The following is a 16,617-nucleotide window of genomic DNA, read 5'->3' on the forward strand; positions in this document are numbered from 1 at the left end:
GATCCTCAGTTCCGAGATCGAGGGTTCAACCCCGGGTTCTGTGTGGAATTTGCATGTCCTCCACAGTGTTGCTTTTCTCCAGTTATTCCATTTTCCTCCCACATTCCAAAAACATACATGGTAGGATGGGTGAGCACTCTAAATTTCCTCTCAGTACAAGTGAGTGTGGGAATGTTTGTCCGTGTCCTTGTGTCCCGCAATTGAGGGTGTCCCTCGCCTGATAGGGTCCAGCACTCCCCCTTATGAGAATAAACGGCACGGATAATAAATTAATGTACTATACACACCACCCCAAGATTTTCACTACTGTTTTTCCAGGCTGTTAGATTAGCTTTCTTGTTATTCATCATCATCACCATCAATTTATTGGTGTCCCTTGAAGGGCAATTTCGTTCCACCAGAACGCCCCCAAAAAAATCTAAAATGCAAAAGTGACCAGCAAGATAATGTTCAATGTAAATACTAATCTCCTCTCAATGGCATCTGAGTTAAGATATAAGGAAAAAGCTACAGTTTTGATTGACTTTCTCTGGAGAGGCAAATGCTTTCCAGCTATTATTTTCTTTTCACCAAAAACACAACTTGGCTCGCTGAATTTCTACACTGAATTATCAGTAATTTTGCAAGTTGTCTGGTGATAGGGAAACTGTTCTTTCATTTCAACTGTCATGCTGCATATTACCTTAGGACCTACATTGACTTAATCTCTGGTATTTAATTTTCTCAAGTGTAATGTGTTCCTGTCACTTGTAGGGAGCCTGATCCTAACTACATAACACAAAGAACTCAAGAGTGACTTGAACACACATATGCTTAACCCCAGGCCTGCACTTTGTCCATGGTTGCATTTACACTCGCCTTCACTTTCCCTCACTCTGAGTGTAACCTAAACACTACCCGTGGCCTCTCGGGGTTATCTTGTAACTGATGTGGCTTCCCTGCATTCCTGCTGCTAAATATATGCCCCATAACCATCTGGGAGAATCATTTTGTTCCTTTAATATCCCCATCAGCACTTTAGACTGGCCCAAGGACTGACCCCCAATTCCCACCCGCCCCTCCATGCCTTAGACGCTCCTGCATCGCTTTTCATACGCCTCAAAATCCACCTTAGCCACGCCGCTGCCACCCGCAGCCCCAGCCCGGAAGAAACGACCTGCCATTTAAGCGTAGGGTGGGTGCCGCATTGACTGGGATCAAACTAGTCGTACGCTTTTGGGGTATCTGTCGACCCGGGATCTTACAACTTTACCCTCCATTGGATTATTCTTTAGAAAAAAAGGTACGTTTTAGCATTGATTTCTTTTAAAAGAATTTGCTAATCATATTTCAAGTAGTACTTTTTCTCAAATAGTGACAGTGGTTTGACTTGCTATGTTCATTTTAATCACAATACTTTTGAATCGTATTTATCTGATGCCACTTGCATCATCAAATGTCCAAAGGAATGACCCTCCCACTCTGGCCGTACCAATTTAGTATGCCATCACCAAACCCTGAAAAGTGGGTGTGGGGGTTGTGATTATTAAACCTGGGAGGCTACTCCTAATCATCTTCAGGAATTAAAAACGGTCCCATGGAATTTATTTTGACGTACTCTACATTTACTAACAACTGTCTTACATGAAACATTCATTCAAAAGGAAGACCACATTCAAGGGGAGTGATTTTTGTACTAATGTGTTTTATCGTACCCTTTTGATCATCAAATGACGCATTTACACGGTGCTCAATTTCTTGGGTAAGGATGGGTACATTAAAAATAGCCTTGTGGGTTGTGTTACAGTCACTCGATGTGATGTTTTTCCTTCTGACAAGAGAAGGCAACGCGACATGTTGAGAACTGGAAGTGCTTATGACCATCTAACGAGAAATAAAAAAGCGACAAAATAAAAAAAACAAAAGAATAAATTACAACAGCATCAGAGTGGCAGGACTTTCTTAGAGTTGAACAGAATCAAACATTTAAACACCTACCTTTCACTGTCATGCCAGTGGAAAATAACAGTGACAACTTTAAAAGAATACTAAAAATATTTCTATCATCATGATTACATGGACTTCCAATTTGTTCTTGTCTCAAACACAAATTTTTCACAAAACATTGTCAAATATAAAGCTTTGACTGACTGCAGAAAATTTTAATTAACATTTAAACACCTACTTTTAACTGTCGTGCCAGTGGAAAAACATTTAAACATCCCTTACTCCTCAATAAAGACTCTCAAAAATCATGAAAAAATAGAAAATCTTAGCGTTTAGCAAAAACAGGGCAGGAGTTTTATTCCTAATACCTAAGTGAATTCCTTTTTAACACCATTGAACAATGGCACTGTGCTCAAATAAAGGACAAACAAAAAATGTACATTTCTAATCAAAAACAGAGTTATTGTATCATACTAAAAAGATAAATAAGACGTATATATATATATATATATATATATATATATATATATATATATATATATATATATATATATATATATATATATATATATATAATTATTTATATATTAAAATTAAACCATTGGAACTTTGGTAACATAAACATTACACTCAGTATTTCTTCACCTAATATGACTACATGATGGGGACCGTATACCACACCTGAAGTCTCATTAAATGTGTTAGCATCTAGCACAATTTAACAAACAATCATGCTTTTCACATTATTTTTAGGTATTCAACTTTGAAGACTCAACTGTAATACATACAACTAAATGCCAACCGCTATTTTGGTTAAAGATTTTTTACTTTGAGATTGTACCGTTAATGATACTGCGAAATGATACTATACATTTCCCAAAGCAGACATCAATTTCATCTGGGGAACGTGAGGAATCTGAGTATAGTGACAACCTTGACTTTATTGATGAGCATTGATGTTGATTTGGTGGTTTCTAATTCATTGCATTTATATCTTGGTTAAGATAGTGAACAGTGAACTCTGGTGGGGGATGTTGGAATGGATGTAACTAAATGGCAGTTTCACTTGATCATATTACTACATTCTGTGGTGAGCATTATTATCATGAAGACTAAAAAAAGGATACTACTAAAAAAAATAAGAGTGATGGTCTAATGGCTAACCTAATTTCAGTAGTGTCGCTCAATGTTTGAACAATGTATTTAAAAAAAAATGCTTTTTCAAATTTAGTAGACATGATTATCATGGGTAAAGTAACAAAAAGTCTCAAGAAGCCCAACCAGCAAGAGATTCCACTACAAGCCTCATAAACATTGTTCTTATTTTCTCACTCCTCACAGCCATGCCTGCAAGAACACCAACCCCTTTAACTAAAAGGAGAAAGCCCACCAGAGTCCTCATTGACCTATCAAAAATCTCCCAAGATGGTAAGTCTAACAGTTTTGTAGTCTTGTCAACTTTACACCAACATCACACTGAAACATTGTTTTAATATGATGGATTCACTTACCAAGAATACGAGCCCGTTGTTAACATATCCGAGTTCGACTTGGGAAAAAAGATCGGCACACCAAAAGACATCATGCTGGAGGAGTTGTCTCTGCTCAAGAACCGTGGCTCCAAGATGTTTAAGATGAGGCAGCAGCGGGTGGAGAGGTTCATCTACGAGAACAACCCAGACATGTTCATTGGTGACTCCATGGTAGCCTACAGAAAATGGTCCGACTCAATTAGAGTTTATCAGCAACTCACCCTGGGTAAATTGCTCCCTCTTAGGATGAATTGCAGAAGTTTGTCCCGACAGCGGGTGGTCAGTCGGGCAGCCAAACGATACACCTGGGAGGCTATCTCCTCAGCAAAGATGCCAGTCAGTTGCATTATGGAGGAATGGTATTTGGAGGAGGAGCCCCTGTGCCTCCTCCGAAACCTGGAAGTAAGAGTGGAGAAGTTGGGGACGCCGTAGGAGTCGGAGAAGGACAAGGTGCCGCGCAACATGGGAAAGCAGGAAAAGATGGAGGATCGGGTGAGGGGTCCACGCAAAAAGGTTGGTTTGAAAGTTTGTTGAGATCTATCAAGTTCTAGATTGTTGACAGAGTGCTTCTCAAAGTGTCCTATTTTGCTTGAAGGTGATCACACTAAATAAATGCTGCATTTAATTCCACAACTACAATTGCAGGGGTTATTTCAGAGGTTCTAGGATGACATGCTTATTATGTAGTTCCTAAAAACATCTGTTCACAGATGGTGGAAAAGATGACGCGTCTAAGATGCACATAAAGACCTATAAATCACCATGGGAGAAGGCCATGAAGGGTGACGAAGATTTGCTCGCCACCTTAAAAGGGTTTATGCCTGGCCCCGGTGGGCAAATTGATCTGCGCAAGTTCAAATCCTTCAACAGGTACTCACTTAAAGTACAACAAAAAATATCTAGTGGTTTTGATCTTTGGCTAAAGAATAGAAATTGGGATCTTGTGGGAGAAAACCAGAGTACCTGGAGAAAACCCACGCAGGTCCGGGGAGAACATACAAACTCCACACAGATGGACATGACCTGGATTTGAACCCAGGACCCCAGAGCTGTGAGGCCGACGTGCTAACCACTCAAGACGCCGGGGCGCCAGTAAAATAATGCAGAATATGATGTAACCATTAAATGATGAATCACTTTGTTTGTATTAAATGAAGATTTTTTTTGTTTCACGATATTACTCGATGATCTTTTACGATAATCTTTCTAAAGAGATAGAGCACCACTCAGCGAGCATGTTTACTTATGGGTTTGATTTACATCAGCTGAAAAGCACTAATAATAGGGAAAATACACGCGTCTACTAAATTGGATTTGATCATGTGACCAAACGCGATACTTTACGATACTCCAAAAATAGTCATATCGGGCGCAGATACCAGTATCGGATTGGGATATCACTAACTATAACTTTAACTCTGCTACTCTTTCGAGTACCTTAGTACTGAAGTTCTATTCTTGGACTTGGCAAATATTTGGTTTTAACCATGAAGAAATCTCCACACCTAATGTGAAAGCTACACTTTTTATAGCATAGATAGAAACAGAGCTAAAACTGGCACATTTGCAAACAATCGATTTGATACATATCCCACCAAGCAATGACCTGAAAACAATGCTGTGTTTTTGTGTGACTAAAACTGACAATTGCCTAACCTTGACAGGACTGCCATGCCCTATGGTGGATATGAAAAGGCCCTCCATTTCATGAAATTCCAAATGCCTGAGCCTGAGAAGACCAAAGTGGTAGCCGAGCCCACAGTGGTGTATGGTCATGACCTCAACCTCCGACCTTCGTTCAACCGCACTCCCATTGGCTGGTTGGGTAGCAGTGAGCCCAGCGGCATCCACTTGGAGATGAATGGTGAACCTGATCAGGTGCCCACCCTCATGCCCTTGGGCGGGGAGACCGAGGAGCTGTGAAGAAGCGGCCACTGAAGTCATCTGCGTGAACACAGAAAAAATGCATAACATGCAAATACATGCTGGCATGCACCTTCACGTTAAAATAGCTTACAACTGTTGCTTTACATAATGTCTTACAGGTGGTGATGGTCATGCTATGAAAGGCAAAAGAAATGAATGTATATGTTCTAAAGAGGATAAAAAGTGCTATTTTGACATTTTCATTTTGTCAATTGTGTCTGCATGACAAAATGCTAGAAGCAAGCACCTCTTTGGTTTTAGGTTCCCATGACTGCTACATAGGCTCGTCATAATGAGGTTGCACACACCATTGAGCTGAAATAAACTCATTTCTAAAAATGCAGCAAATGTTTTAATTATGTTCCTCTTAAACTCCTCCTCCACTGCTAGATTTTATATTAAAAAAAATTCCAACACATCAACAAGGGGTGGCTCTAGAGGTGACTGTGTAGTTCCCTTCAAAAAGGGTGCATTCAGCCAAAGCACCTTTCCTGTTCGTGCATTATCTACCTGGGACTCAATGCCAATTAACATCATATCTCTTTGCCAATCATCATAAAGCCTGGCTGTTAGATGAAAATAATTGCGATCACAATTATGTCTAAAATTGTGCGACCTACGTGCGTGTGTGTGTGGGTGGGTTGTGTGTGTTGGTGTGGGTGGGTTGTGTGTGTTGGTGTGGGTGGGATGGTGTGTGTGTGTGTTGGGTGTGTGTCTATGTTTGGGGGTGTGTCTGTGTTTGTGTGTCTATGTTTGGGTGTGTGTCTGTGTGTGTGTGTATGTGCATGGGTGTGTGTCTGTGTTTGAGTGTGTGTGTGTGTGTGTGTGTGTGTGTGTGTGTGTGTGGGTGGGTGGGTGGGTTGGGTGCATGGGTCGGTGCATGTTTCTGTATGTTTCATCGTTCAACTTCCACCTGCACAAGGGACTAAAGATGGAAATTAGCCCTCGGCTACAATCTTACATATTTATATCAGTGGCGGGCCGTCAGGGCCTTCAAGGCCTTCTCTGTTGGCCTAAGAAATATCTGAATCATATATTATATTTTGTCCATCAATACTTATTAAACGTTCATCGCTGTCTTTTCCCGGGAAAATCACCCCCCTGGCCCGGTTGTAATGTCTGAAAAGCTCCAGTATTTGTAATTAATCATTAAATGCTGCTAGGAAGTGGATTTTACCCAATTTTTGTGCATTGATTTATTGATTATTTTTATGTGTCGCAGCTGTAGCTGCAGTCGTGGTTTTATAGCCATAAAATAGTTTTTGAGGGTTGGATTGATTCGTTGAAGGCGCTACGAGAAAATGCACGGACCGTCACTGATTTATATGTTCACTGTATGTACTTACAGCAGTATATGCTTATTTATATGTTCATTAACAGTCATACCTGTCAACCTCTGCCGATAAAACATGAATATGAACGTGTTCATTAATATGTGCTGGATAAATCAAACTCAAACAAGACAGACTTAAAACAATTACACAGTAGCATCATACAAGTAGAATGCACAAATGGGTTTGAATAGAAAAATTACAGTAATTTAAAAGACTTAAATAACAAGACAACGTTAGAAGATTGGACACGTGTTTTCGTATGCACCTGTAAAAGTAAAAAAAGTAAAAGATATACTCAACATGAAAGAATGAGGACCATGTCGTCCAAGCAACTGAGCATTGAATCGAAAGTGTACATGTGAATTAATGATAGTATCTTAAAGGAACTTACTAAATACGTGCTATTTGCGCTTTTACTGTATCCCGATGACAAACATTAATCTTCTGCACCTGTCTTGTTTCAAACAACGATTCGTCATCCTCGCCTGGTGGTGGCAGCCATTTTGAAGACGGGTAAAAATGAAAAATTTCAACGAAGAAGAACCGCGGCCGGAAAAGAAGCCCTGATTTTTGCATCACTTTTCACATGCTTTAAAGTTGAATTTCAATCAACACTTGCTGTGGAAAATTGTGGACTTCCTTTGACGAAATGAAGCAAAACCCAACACATTTAGGTAACATTTGTCAACAATATATATGTGACCCTGTGTAGTATATCGAAAAAAAGTACGATCGCTGTAATGACACACACAGATCACACACTCATTTACAAATATGTCCAATTGGTACAGATACATTTAAGAATTAAACTTCCGGCCGTGTTTTCAAGTTTGCATGTGACTGTCGTAGAACGCTTGGTGTTACCTAGCAACCGACATCATTTCTGACTTCCGTTAAATGCGGTCACTGGTACTAATGTGCGGTTGTTGTGAACTCGCTGTATAAACAACATTGGACTTGAGTAATTTTTTAGGTTATTGCTTTTAAATTTAATGGATGCCATCGTTAGATATTTAACTGGGCTGGTTGGCATTGAATGATCATGTTTCAGTTGCATGGGATGACTATCACCATCACTGGGAGCCAGTGAGTTAATAATACATTCGTTTTTTCCACAAGACCGACAAAGTTACGGGAAAAAGCTCTGTGTATACGTGTGTGACATTCTAATGCATTTCTCAGGCTCACCATAGCGCATCAATTTCAACCAGATGACACCAAACCCAAAGGTCCAACCTGCACCTCTGCCACGGAGCGAGATCCTTTTTTACTGGTTTCTGTCATTCGGGTCCCATTTTTACTCTTTTTATGAACTTCACAGGTTCTCAAAAGGTAGTAGAATATATGTAATTGTGTCAGTTTTTTGGTAAAGCTTGAGCAATATTTTAATTTTGGGGGTTTATCTTTCAGAACATGAAGCGGGATTGGATAGAGATTTCCTCCTGGAAACAGGCTTTTTTAAGGGATTCAAAAGAGTATGTATATATGAAATCTCTTTGGTGGAAAGCAGTAATATTAATGTGGTTCTAAGTTTTGTCATCTTTCTTTTCATGTGATTTTGGTTAGGATGCATCAGACTTTGAGTGGGCCTTCTGGACTGCATGGGCTAAGAAGTCCTTGCTTTGGACTCTGATTGGGCATGCTGTCATTTCTAGATTGTGCAGAACTCTTTACCCGCAGGTTGGAATTCTCACTGAATTCTCACTTTTTACCCTCAGACTCTAGATTGCTACTTTTACAAATTTTACAAAAGTCATTTTTTTCTACCTTTTGTCCACAGCTTTGGGTCATGGCGCTCACAGTTTATGGCTTTTCGGCTGCCAGCAGCGTTTTGGGAATTAAAGGTGTGGCAGTTGTACTTGTGCATGTGGCTTTGTCTTTCTTGGTGGCCCAGCTCAGAAAGCCCATTCTGTGTTGGACCTGCAGCCTTCTGCTCCTTTGCAGCCTTCACATCAGACAAATTCAGGACATCAAGGTTGGTGTAACCCAGTGCTTCTCGAATAGTGGCCCCTTAGAGACTAGAATAAAGTGTCATTACAAATTCACTCGGTGGAAAGCAGTGGTGCGCTCACTGTCAGAGAAGAACAAAGAGCGTAGATCAGAAGTACCCAGCGAGTCAGTGACACATTGAAAAAGTTGTTTTTACAGGGACTGAAAGAAAGGCAGAGAGCAACATAGATTGTAAGTCATAAGTCACCCCATGACAAAAAGTAATTGGGAAGCACTGGTTTACCCCCAAAAATGAAAACATAAACAAGGATTAGAATTTAGATGAAAAATGCGACAGTGCTTTTTGAAAATAGATTCTCCTTAGGGCGGCCCGGCGAATGAGTGGTTAGCGCGTCGGCCTCACAGTGGGGGATCTGGGTTCAAATCCAGGTTGGTCCACCTGTGTGGAGTTTGCATGGGTTTTCTCTGGGTATTCCGGTTTCCTCCCACATTCCAAAGACATTGGACAGTCTAATCTAAATTGCCCTTAGGTCTGAGTGTGAGCATGAATGGCTGTTTGTCTCCTTGTGCCCTGCGATTGGCTGGCCACCAATTCAGGGTGTCCGCCGCCTCTGTCCCAAAGTCAGGTGGGATAGGCTCCAGCACCCCCCGCGAACCTAGTGAGGATAAAGCGATTCAGAAAATGAGATGAGATATTAAACTATATTTAATGGACACAAGATGCCATTAGAGCTCATTATGAAATATATAGTAACTTAACTATATTTGAAGTGTATTATTCAGATTGAAAAATCTGAAAAATATCGAATATTTCTGCCAATATTTTGGCTTTACTCACCTGTTGAATAACGTGTTTACAGGTAAAGTTGGAAATATAGAATAAAAAAAGTATTTTTATATATTTTAACTATGCATAACACAAATGTCACATTTTTGATGAATATTTAGTCAACTTTCTTTGTTGTAAGTGTTAGAGTCAATATCTTTCCCTAACTTTTTTACACTGCATTTCCAACAGAGAGGGTGGTATGAGCATGAGGAGGAGTACTACCTGCTGCTCTTCAGCGTGGCGGTGAGTACTCTTCGCCTTATTAGCTTCAGTCTGGAGTACTGCAAACGTCCCACGATCCACACCGGCGGCCTCCTACAGCTGGGTTGGCTCTTGTCCTACACATTTTACCATCCTTTCTTCTACAATGGACCAGTCATTACATACAACGACTACCTGGAGCAAGTGAGTTGGACAAATACTTTATCCTGTGAGAAGTAGACGTTAAGTGATGTGAATCTTCTAATGTTAAATTTGACAAGTGCTATAAATGAATGTTGAAGTGTCTGTCTCCTTCAGATGCAGAGGCCCACTGAGCAGAGCAAAGCAGGAGCTCACTACCTTTTTTTTTATTCTGCACGGATCTTGGTGTGGTGGTGCATCGCCGAATACCTGATCCATGTCATGTACATGCACGCTATCCAGTCCAATGAGACCTACCTGGAGATTTTACCACCGTGGGCATTGGGTAAGTTCCCAGTTTTTTGTTTCAGGCATATTTTGGGAATCTACCACTTTACATAGCAAGTTGAAGACATAGAAGTAAAAAAAATCAAATCTAAAGCCTTTATTGTCCTCATACACAGCTGCGTGTAACAAAATTGGCGGTGCTACTCGACAGTGCGTTTTCCCAGTAAAAAAAAAACATAAATACGTAATATAAAAATATGAAAAGTCACGTCCTGGCAAGGTTAATTTTAATTAGGCTTATACCTCTTTAACTTTTCCCAGCCAGTGTTTTCCTTATTTCTGTTAGCAAATGGAAACTCAATTATTTCTTTGTTAAAAAAATATTTTATCAAATCACAATTAAAACTACCCCTAAATCAAGGCTAGAAAGACTTTTCTTCTCAGAATTATCTTTTAATTAAAATGTTGTGGCTATAAAATTTGTTTGACTCTGGATACGCTGAATTAAAACAAATTTTAGATGTAAAATTAATCAATTATAAATGCAATCTAGTCTATGCACAGCAGACACACAAATGCGTTAGTGTATGACAAGTAGCACAATATTCATTCTTTTTTCATGTGAAAGAATACAAATGCAGTTTTTATACATTTTTTAGCTGTTTTCAAAGGAATGCAATTCTTTTCTTTAATTCCATTATTTAAAGATATTTTTAAAAAAGAAGCTTTTGTTAATGTCAGAAATTGGTTGTATATACCATGGTGGTCTCCAGTGCTGCTGTCACCATGTTAATTGGTTTACCCTGCAGGTGGTTTGGCACTGGCCCTGGTACAGTTCTTCTTTGTCAAGTACCTGGTTCTCTTCGGCCTTACCTCCATGCTGGCAACATTAGACCAGCTCGTCCCTCCTGGTCTACCTCGCTGCGTCAGCATCATGTACAGCTTCACTGGCATGTGGCGGTAAGTCGCATCAACTCAGTGTCCACTTAGCCATCCCCGCGTCCCTTGGCCGGCGTTCGTACTGTATATCCTTGAAGAGAAATGCTGGCATTTAATGTCAAGTGCTTTTTTTAAGTGCGTCTTTGCTTGTGCAATCACGGCCTGAATTGTCTCGCCCACCATTAGCTGCAATCACCGCGGCAGGTCACCTCTATGTGACATAAACGCCGTCTCAAGGACTCATTTTGCATTTCTTTTTTTAATAGAGCAAAAGGGGTACAGGTTAATGGAGTATCGTACACACACACACTGACACCAAGAAATAATTTCCATCAATGATCTCCTTTGAAGATCAGTACTGACTGCATAGAGAGTGGCTCTCTACAGGCTGCCTTTAATGAGCCTTGATAATATATATTTTACACTGTTGGTGGCGCTGTTGCATAAGGTGCCACACCGATAATCTACTTACTCAGTCAAAATGGAATTACCTTAACATTGACACATTGTCTACTATTGATGGCAATAGACATCCATTGCGTTTAGCAGAGTGAGTGTGAGTTATCATGTTCCAGTCACATTGACGACGAATAATTTGCTGCCAGTGTTTCCAGTTCAAATGGATTGGAGGTTTATCGCTATCAGTGGAGTTAATATTGATCATTAATTTATCTTTTGTGCCACCAATTCTTCATGTGGCTGGTCCTATCCCAACTGCCATAGGCAGTAGACAGGGTAAAGTCAGAAACGGATGCCAGCCAATCACAGTGTAAAAAGAGATAAACAACAATTTAGACACACCCACATGCCCACATACACAATTTTCTCATCTTATATCATTTTCTGAACCGCTTTATCCTCGCTAGGGGCGCAGGGGGTGCTGGAGCCTATCCCAGTTGACTTTGGGCCAGAGGCGGGGGACACCCTGAATTGGTGGCCAGCCAATTGCAGGGCACAAGGAGACAAACAACCATTCATGCTCACACTCATACCTAGGGGCAATTTAGAGTGTCCAATAGGCCTACCATGCATGTCTTTGGAATGTGGGAGGAAACCAGAGCACCCAGAGAAAACCCACGCAGGCCTGGGGAGAACATGCAAACTCCACACAGAAAGGTCCGAACCTGGATTTGAACCCAGGTCCCCCCACTGTGAGGCCGACGCAGTAACCAATTTTGAGTATTCAAATAGCCTACTAAGGATTTTTTGAGAATGTAGGAAACTGGAGTACCCAGAGAAAACTCACGCAGGCATGGGGGAAACTTGCATTCTCCACACAGGAAGCCCGGAGCCAGGGCTTGAACCCTTGATTTTAGGACTGTGAGGCAGACGTGTTAACTACTATTTCACCATTTTGCTGGCTTAGTATTTTTGGGGGGGAAAGAATAAAAATGTTTTAACATTATAAATATATGAAGAAGTTAGATTTCAGTGTAAAAAAGGAACATGTGAAAAATAAAATAATGAAGTCTAGAATATAACTTTTCATTAGAAACATTTTCCAAACATTGAAATAGAACTTTAAAAACAAAAATATATGGTATGTTGGTTTTAAGGAAGTGGTGACACTTTTTGTAAATGTGAAGAGAATGTGCTGAGATGAAAGCAGACTCTGGTGAAGCACTGGCCATCCATTTTAAATGCAAAACATTCCTTAGATTTGGTTGGCCGTAATGCTGAGATGGACATATGCCTTTGCTTCCATCTCTCTATAGACGAATTGGCTCAATAGTGCTGACTGGTGACGCACGGTAATCCCATGTGCGCTGAGCTGGCCCATGTCGACAACATTGATGGAATGCATAAATCTGTCATTTGACGTCATGGACAATAGAGGCATTTTATGGGGCAACTACTCCCGAAGACCTGCTTCTTCTAATCTTCTTAATGACAACAGAGTGAGGAAGGAAGCGACAGGGAAAGAGCATCTAGCATACAAACAGTACCCTCTTTAACTTAGCTGGATTTATTTAGTATTGAGTATGATGAAGCCAGTGGAGCTCAGGTGTTCCCGACTCATGGTATTATCATGTAAATGTCTGAATCCAATTAATGGTCTCCCCGTCTTGTTGTGTCTCTCCACTCCGAACAGGCATTTTGACAAGGGCCTGTATCGATGGCTCCTCAGGTAAGAGGTCCTTCATAGGATGTGCACACATTGTGTATTACTGTGTCTCTTCTATTTTTAAAGCCATTTTTTTTCCTCTAAAATCTGTTTGTGTCTGTTTCTCCATCTTTTTGTCAGTATGCTTTGTACCTCTTTATACGTCTTTTTCTAGTTTTCAGTTTCTTTCTTTTCATCTTTTTTGTGCTGTGCATCCATAACTTTGTGTGACTCATTACATTTCTCTAAATCTTTTGTAGTCTTCACTTAAAGCATACCGTACCTTGTATTTCTTTAAAATAAGATTTTTGGGAAACAATTACCTTTGCGTTGTTACTAAATATTATTCATGTCTTTTCTCAGTGTTTAGTTATTTGTTCCATTACATATGTACAGCTAAAATGTGCAGCCCATATATAGGAGTTGATGAGTGAATTAATTGCAAAAAATGATTAGACAGTTATTAAAATAATTGTTTGTGGCAACAATACTTGAATGCACCAAAGCAATACCACAAGGTGACAGTATTGCATTGCAAAGACATTTATTGTCCCCCTCCAACCCCACCCCAATCTGTTAAGCAGTAGTTTTACTCTATTGTAGTTATTTTTCCCCCATGTATCTGCATTGTGAATATTTCCCGCTTGAGCACATGTGTTCATTCTGGCAGCCTATCGAACTCATCCATATTAAACAGTCTAACTGTTTAAAAAAAAGTGTGCTGTGGCAGGAGGTCTCATCCTGCAGCTGCCTTGCACAGTTGGTCATAAATAGACAAGGATGTTACATTTGCATGGATGCTTTCTCATGATTATGAGCTTGTTGTGTGTTGTTGACAAATAATAGCCAGCGCGGGTGGAATTGCTTTGTTTCTGTCCACCGAATCCTGGAGAAATTCCTCCTATTCTTAATATGTGCATATGGATCAGCAGGGGCGGCTGGCGCCAATTTCCTGCTTGTGCTTTTTTATTATTAGTTTGTCTTCTCCCTAATGAAGCAAACCCCAATGAATTTGCTTGCAGCCTGCGATCCGCTCGGTGGAGACACGTTGCTCCGTCAAGGCTTAGATGCTGGCGTACCACGCTTGTCTAATGACACGCTCCTTTGTTTCTTCTTTCTGGTTTTATTAGGAGGCAAGTAATCAGCACTAATTAATCGGATGTCTGCTTTGTTTTGACTTGCATGCATCTATAGCGCTTCTCCTCATTACATAGGTGAGCTGGACCCTATCCCCGTTGACATTTTGGCATGAGGATTGAGGTTTAGAGTCTTCAGTGGAGCTAACAAGCATGCTTTCAAAATGTGGGAGTGAGCTAGAGTACCTAGAGAAAAACCTCAGCAAACATGTAAAAAACAAACTTAATAAATGATGGCTAGAGCACATTCAAAATCGCAATTGTCTAAACCAAGGGTGTCAAACTCGGGTTGGTTCGCGGGCCGCATTAACTAACGTCGACTCGCTTTCAAAAATCGGATTAAAAGAACTGGATCAAAAGCCCTACATTTTCAGTTTTTTATCGATCCAAAACTGTTGATTTGAGATTTTTTTCTTAGTAGGGGAAAAATTTGTTCTTCATTTCAAAAGGAAACAAAAGATATTTTTAGTTATGTTCAATATTAAAGTGGAGAACAGAAAATATATTTATATATTTATTTTTTGATTTTAAGAAATGCTTTTTGACCTAAAAACACCAAAAGAAAAAAAAATGATTGAAAAAATTGCAATTATTCATTTGAAAAGGAAATATATCATACATCTATCATCTTCATTTGAATTTCATCCTAAAACAGAATGTCGGCACTCATGATTTACTGTCACGGGTCGCACAAATTGATGCGTTGGGCCATATTTGGCCCCCGTGCCGCCACTTTGACACCTGTGGTCTAAACTGTGTGTTGGACTAAGGCAAAGCCTAATAAAAATATATTAGGAATAGTTGAGTTAAGTAAAGTGAGTCTTCATATTTGTTCAATGAGTTATGGCGAGTTACACTGTTGCTTTGGCTACAATTAATTAGGGATTTAAATTGCAAATGAAAGTTTCCATTTTAAGCCCGTGTCCATTGGAAACCGACACCTCCCCCAGCCCCAACATTACGCTTAATGGCATTTCTCGCAATTATCCCACCACAAATGCAAAAACGATAAGCGACACAACGCGCCGCACGTCCGCTGCTCGTCAAAAGTGCTTTTAAACAGGCTTTAATGCGGTGGTGAGATTACGCACAAACGCTTGGAGGGGGCTGGCGTAGGTGTGAGACCATGATTCACTGATACCCGTCTCTTCGGGTTGCTAAGTGGTTCCTCTTTTGTCATTCCATTACCTGCTGCAGGTACGGCTACCGAGCCAGATGGAGGGTCCTTGAAGGCAGCTAAATTAGAGTTTTTGCAGCTGAAGTACATACGAGAAGTAGCATTTGATTCCCATTGCACACAAATGTGAATCTTAGATGAAAATATTGGGTATTTAGACTCTCGTTCACTTAAAGCAAGCGAGAATATCCATAATATGTCAATTCACTCTCACCCATCTGCATGAAGTGGTCAAATACATTGAAGGTATAGCGCTGCCATTCAGTTTGCTGGTAGCCATCCATCTGCTTACACACCTGCTGTCCATCGCCAATGCGGCCAAGCTGGCCGTTTTTCCTCAAAGCTCCTGAAATCCTGGCTCGTCTTTCAGGAACTTTTGATTAGCCAACGGGTAGTAGAAATAATGAGACTGCAGTACAACAGCACTTGCAAGGCAGAAAGACCCTTTCTGATAGAGAACTGGTTGCATTGATGCATCCGTGAGAGAATATATGGTGTTTGTTTGCCTTTGACACAGTGAGTGAAGTGCGACATTGGCATAGAATGTTCACACTACTTACATAACTACAGAGCACCCCACTTTCTTGCCGGAAGCATTGCATTTGGGGCTATCTGACAAATTTGACTGAATACTGGAATCAGAGACCATCATTTTCCCATGAAGGTCTTTCAGCCAGACACAGCAGCTGCAGTCCCAGACTTGTAGTAAACATGTAGCTGCCTTGTGATTTCAAACAAAATTGTTTTCTCTAATTTGGAACACAGCATGTGGGAATAACCTTGGACTATGTATGAACTTCTTCACTCATCTAACTCTGAGTACTATAGGCATATCACCGTAGCCTTCATCCTTGACACCAATTATCACCTGACAAATTGGGAAATAGCGAACTGTGAATAGGAAGGTGTTCACTGGACAGCTGAAATTTGACAGGCGTTTGAATCTAAATGATCAGTGACAGTAGTCTGGAAAAAACAAGCACATTAAACTGAATTGTCTGCTTTTGCCAATGGATAATAATGTTTTAGTGCCGTTGAGTGTGATAGACGTTTAGTCCATTTAAACAGGGACAGGCTGGTAGCAAATAATGCATGAGTTAACATGAAAAAACTACATGGGTAAACATCGAAACA

At 40.3% G+C, this 16,617-nt stretch overlaps 2 protein-coding genes across 6 annotated transcripts in view; both read left to right on the forward strand.

The window, feature by feature from the left end:
* The first annotated feature begins 1,118 nt into the window (after positions 1–1,118).
* Positions 1,119–5,938, forward strand: myoz1a (myozenin 1a). 2 transcript variants are annotated; one of them, XM_077612574.1, is made up of 6 exons: positions 1,119–1,282; positions 3,268–3,354; positions 3,442–3,629; positions 3,704–3,971; positions 4,169–4,328; positions 5,123–5,938. In XM_077612574.1, exons 2-6 carry the CDS (start codon positions 3,270–3,272, stop codon positions 5,379–5,381), a joined length of 960 nt encoding a protein of 319 aa, XP_077468700.1. In that variant the 5' UTR covers positions 1,119–1,282; positions 3,268–3,269; the 3' UTR covers positions 5,382–5,938. The 2 variants fall into 2 exon arrangements, with proteins under 2 accessions (XP_077468700.1, XP_077468701.1); XM_077612575.1 differs by lacking the exon at positions 1,119–1,282 and having other exon boundaries at positions 3,228–3,354.
* Positions 5,939–7,244: 1,306 nt separating this feature from the next.
* The window catches only part of hhat (hedgehog acyltransferase), a 43,005-nt gene continuing 33,632 nt past the window's right edge, over positions 7,245–16,617 (forward strand). For 3 of the 4 annotated variants that reach the window (XR_013303763.1, XR_013303762.1, XM_077612572.1), the window contains exons 1-9: positions 7,245–7,392; positions 7,901–8,050; positions 8,129–8,193; positions 8,285–8,398; positions 8,499–8,693; positions 9,687–9,902; positions 10,017–10,185; positions 10,937–11,087; positions 13,159–13,194. Coding sequence is in view for 2 of the 4 variants with exons in the window: in XM_077612572.1 (XP_077468698.1) it covers positions 7,930–8,050; positions 8,129–8,193; positions 8,285–8,398; positions 8,499–8,693; positions 9,687–9,902; positions 10,017–10,185; positions 10,937–11,087; positions 13,159–13,194 (1,067 nt within the window). In the remaining 2 variants the exon portion in view is untranslated. The remainder of the gene's footprint in view (positions 7,393–7,900; positions 8,051–8,128; positions 8,194–8,284; positions 8,399–8,498; positions 8,694–9,686; positions 9,903–10,016; positions 10,186–10,936; positions 11,088–13,158; positions 13,195–16,617) is intronic. The other variant, XM_077612573.1, reaches the window with a different exon arrangement.

Source organism: Stigmatopora argus, chromosome 11, assembly GCF_051989625.1.
Source record: "Stigmatopora argus isolate UIUO_Sarg chromosome 11, RoL_Sarg_1.0, whole genome shotgun sequence".
In the NCBI taxonomy this organism is placed as follows: domain Eukaryota; kingdom Metazoa; phylum Chordata; class Actinopteri; order Syngnathiformes; family Syngnathidae; genus Stigmatopora; species Stigmatopora argus.

Bases quoted from the DNA above. Each gene is read 5' to 3' on its own strand.
- myoz1a (XM_077612574.1), top strand. From the start codon at position 3,270: ATGCCTGCAAGAACACCAACCCCTTTAACTAAAAGGAGAAAGCCCACC. The intron at 3,355-3,441 runs GTAAGTCTAACA...TCACTTACCAAG, and splicing joins ATCAAAAATCTCCCAAGATG to AATACGAGCCCGTTGTTAAC. The intron at 3,972-4,168 runs GTTGGTTTGAAA...ATCTGTTCACAG, and splicing joins TGAGGGGTCCACGCAAAAAG to ATGGTGGAAAAGATGACGCG.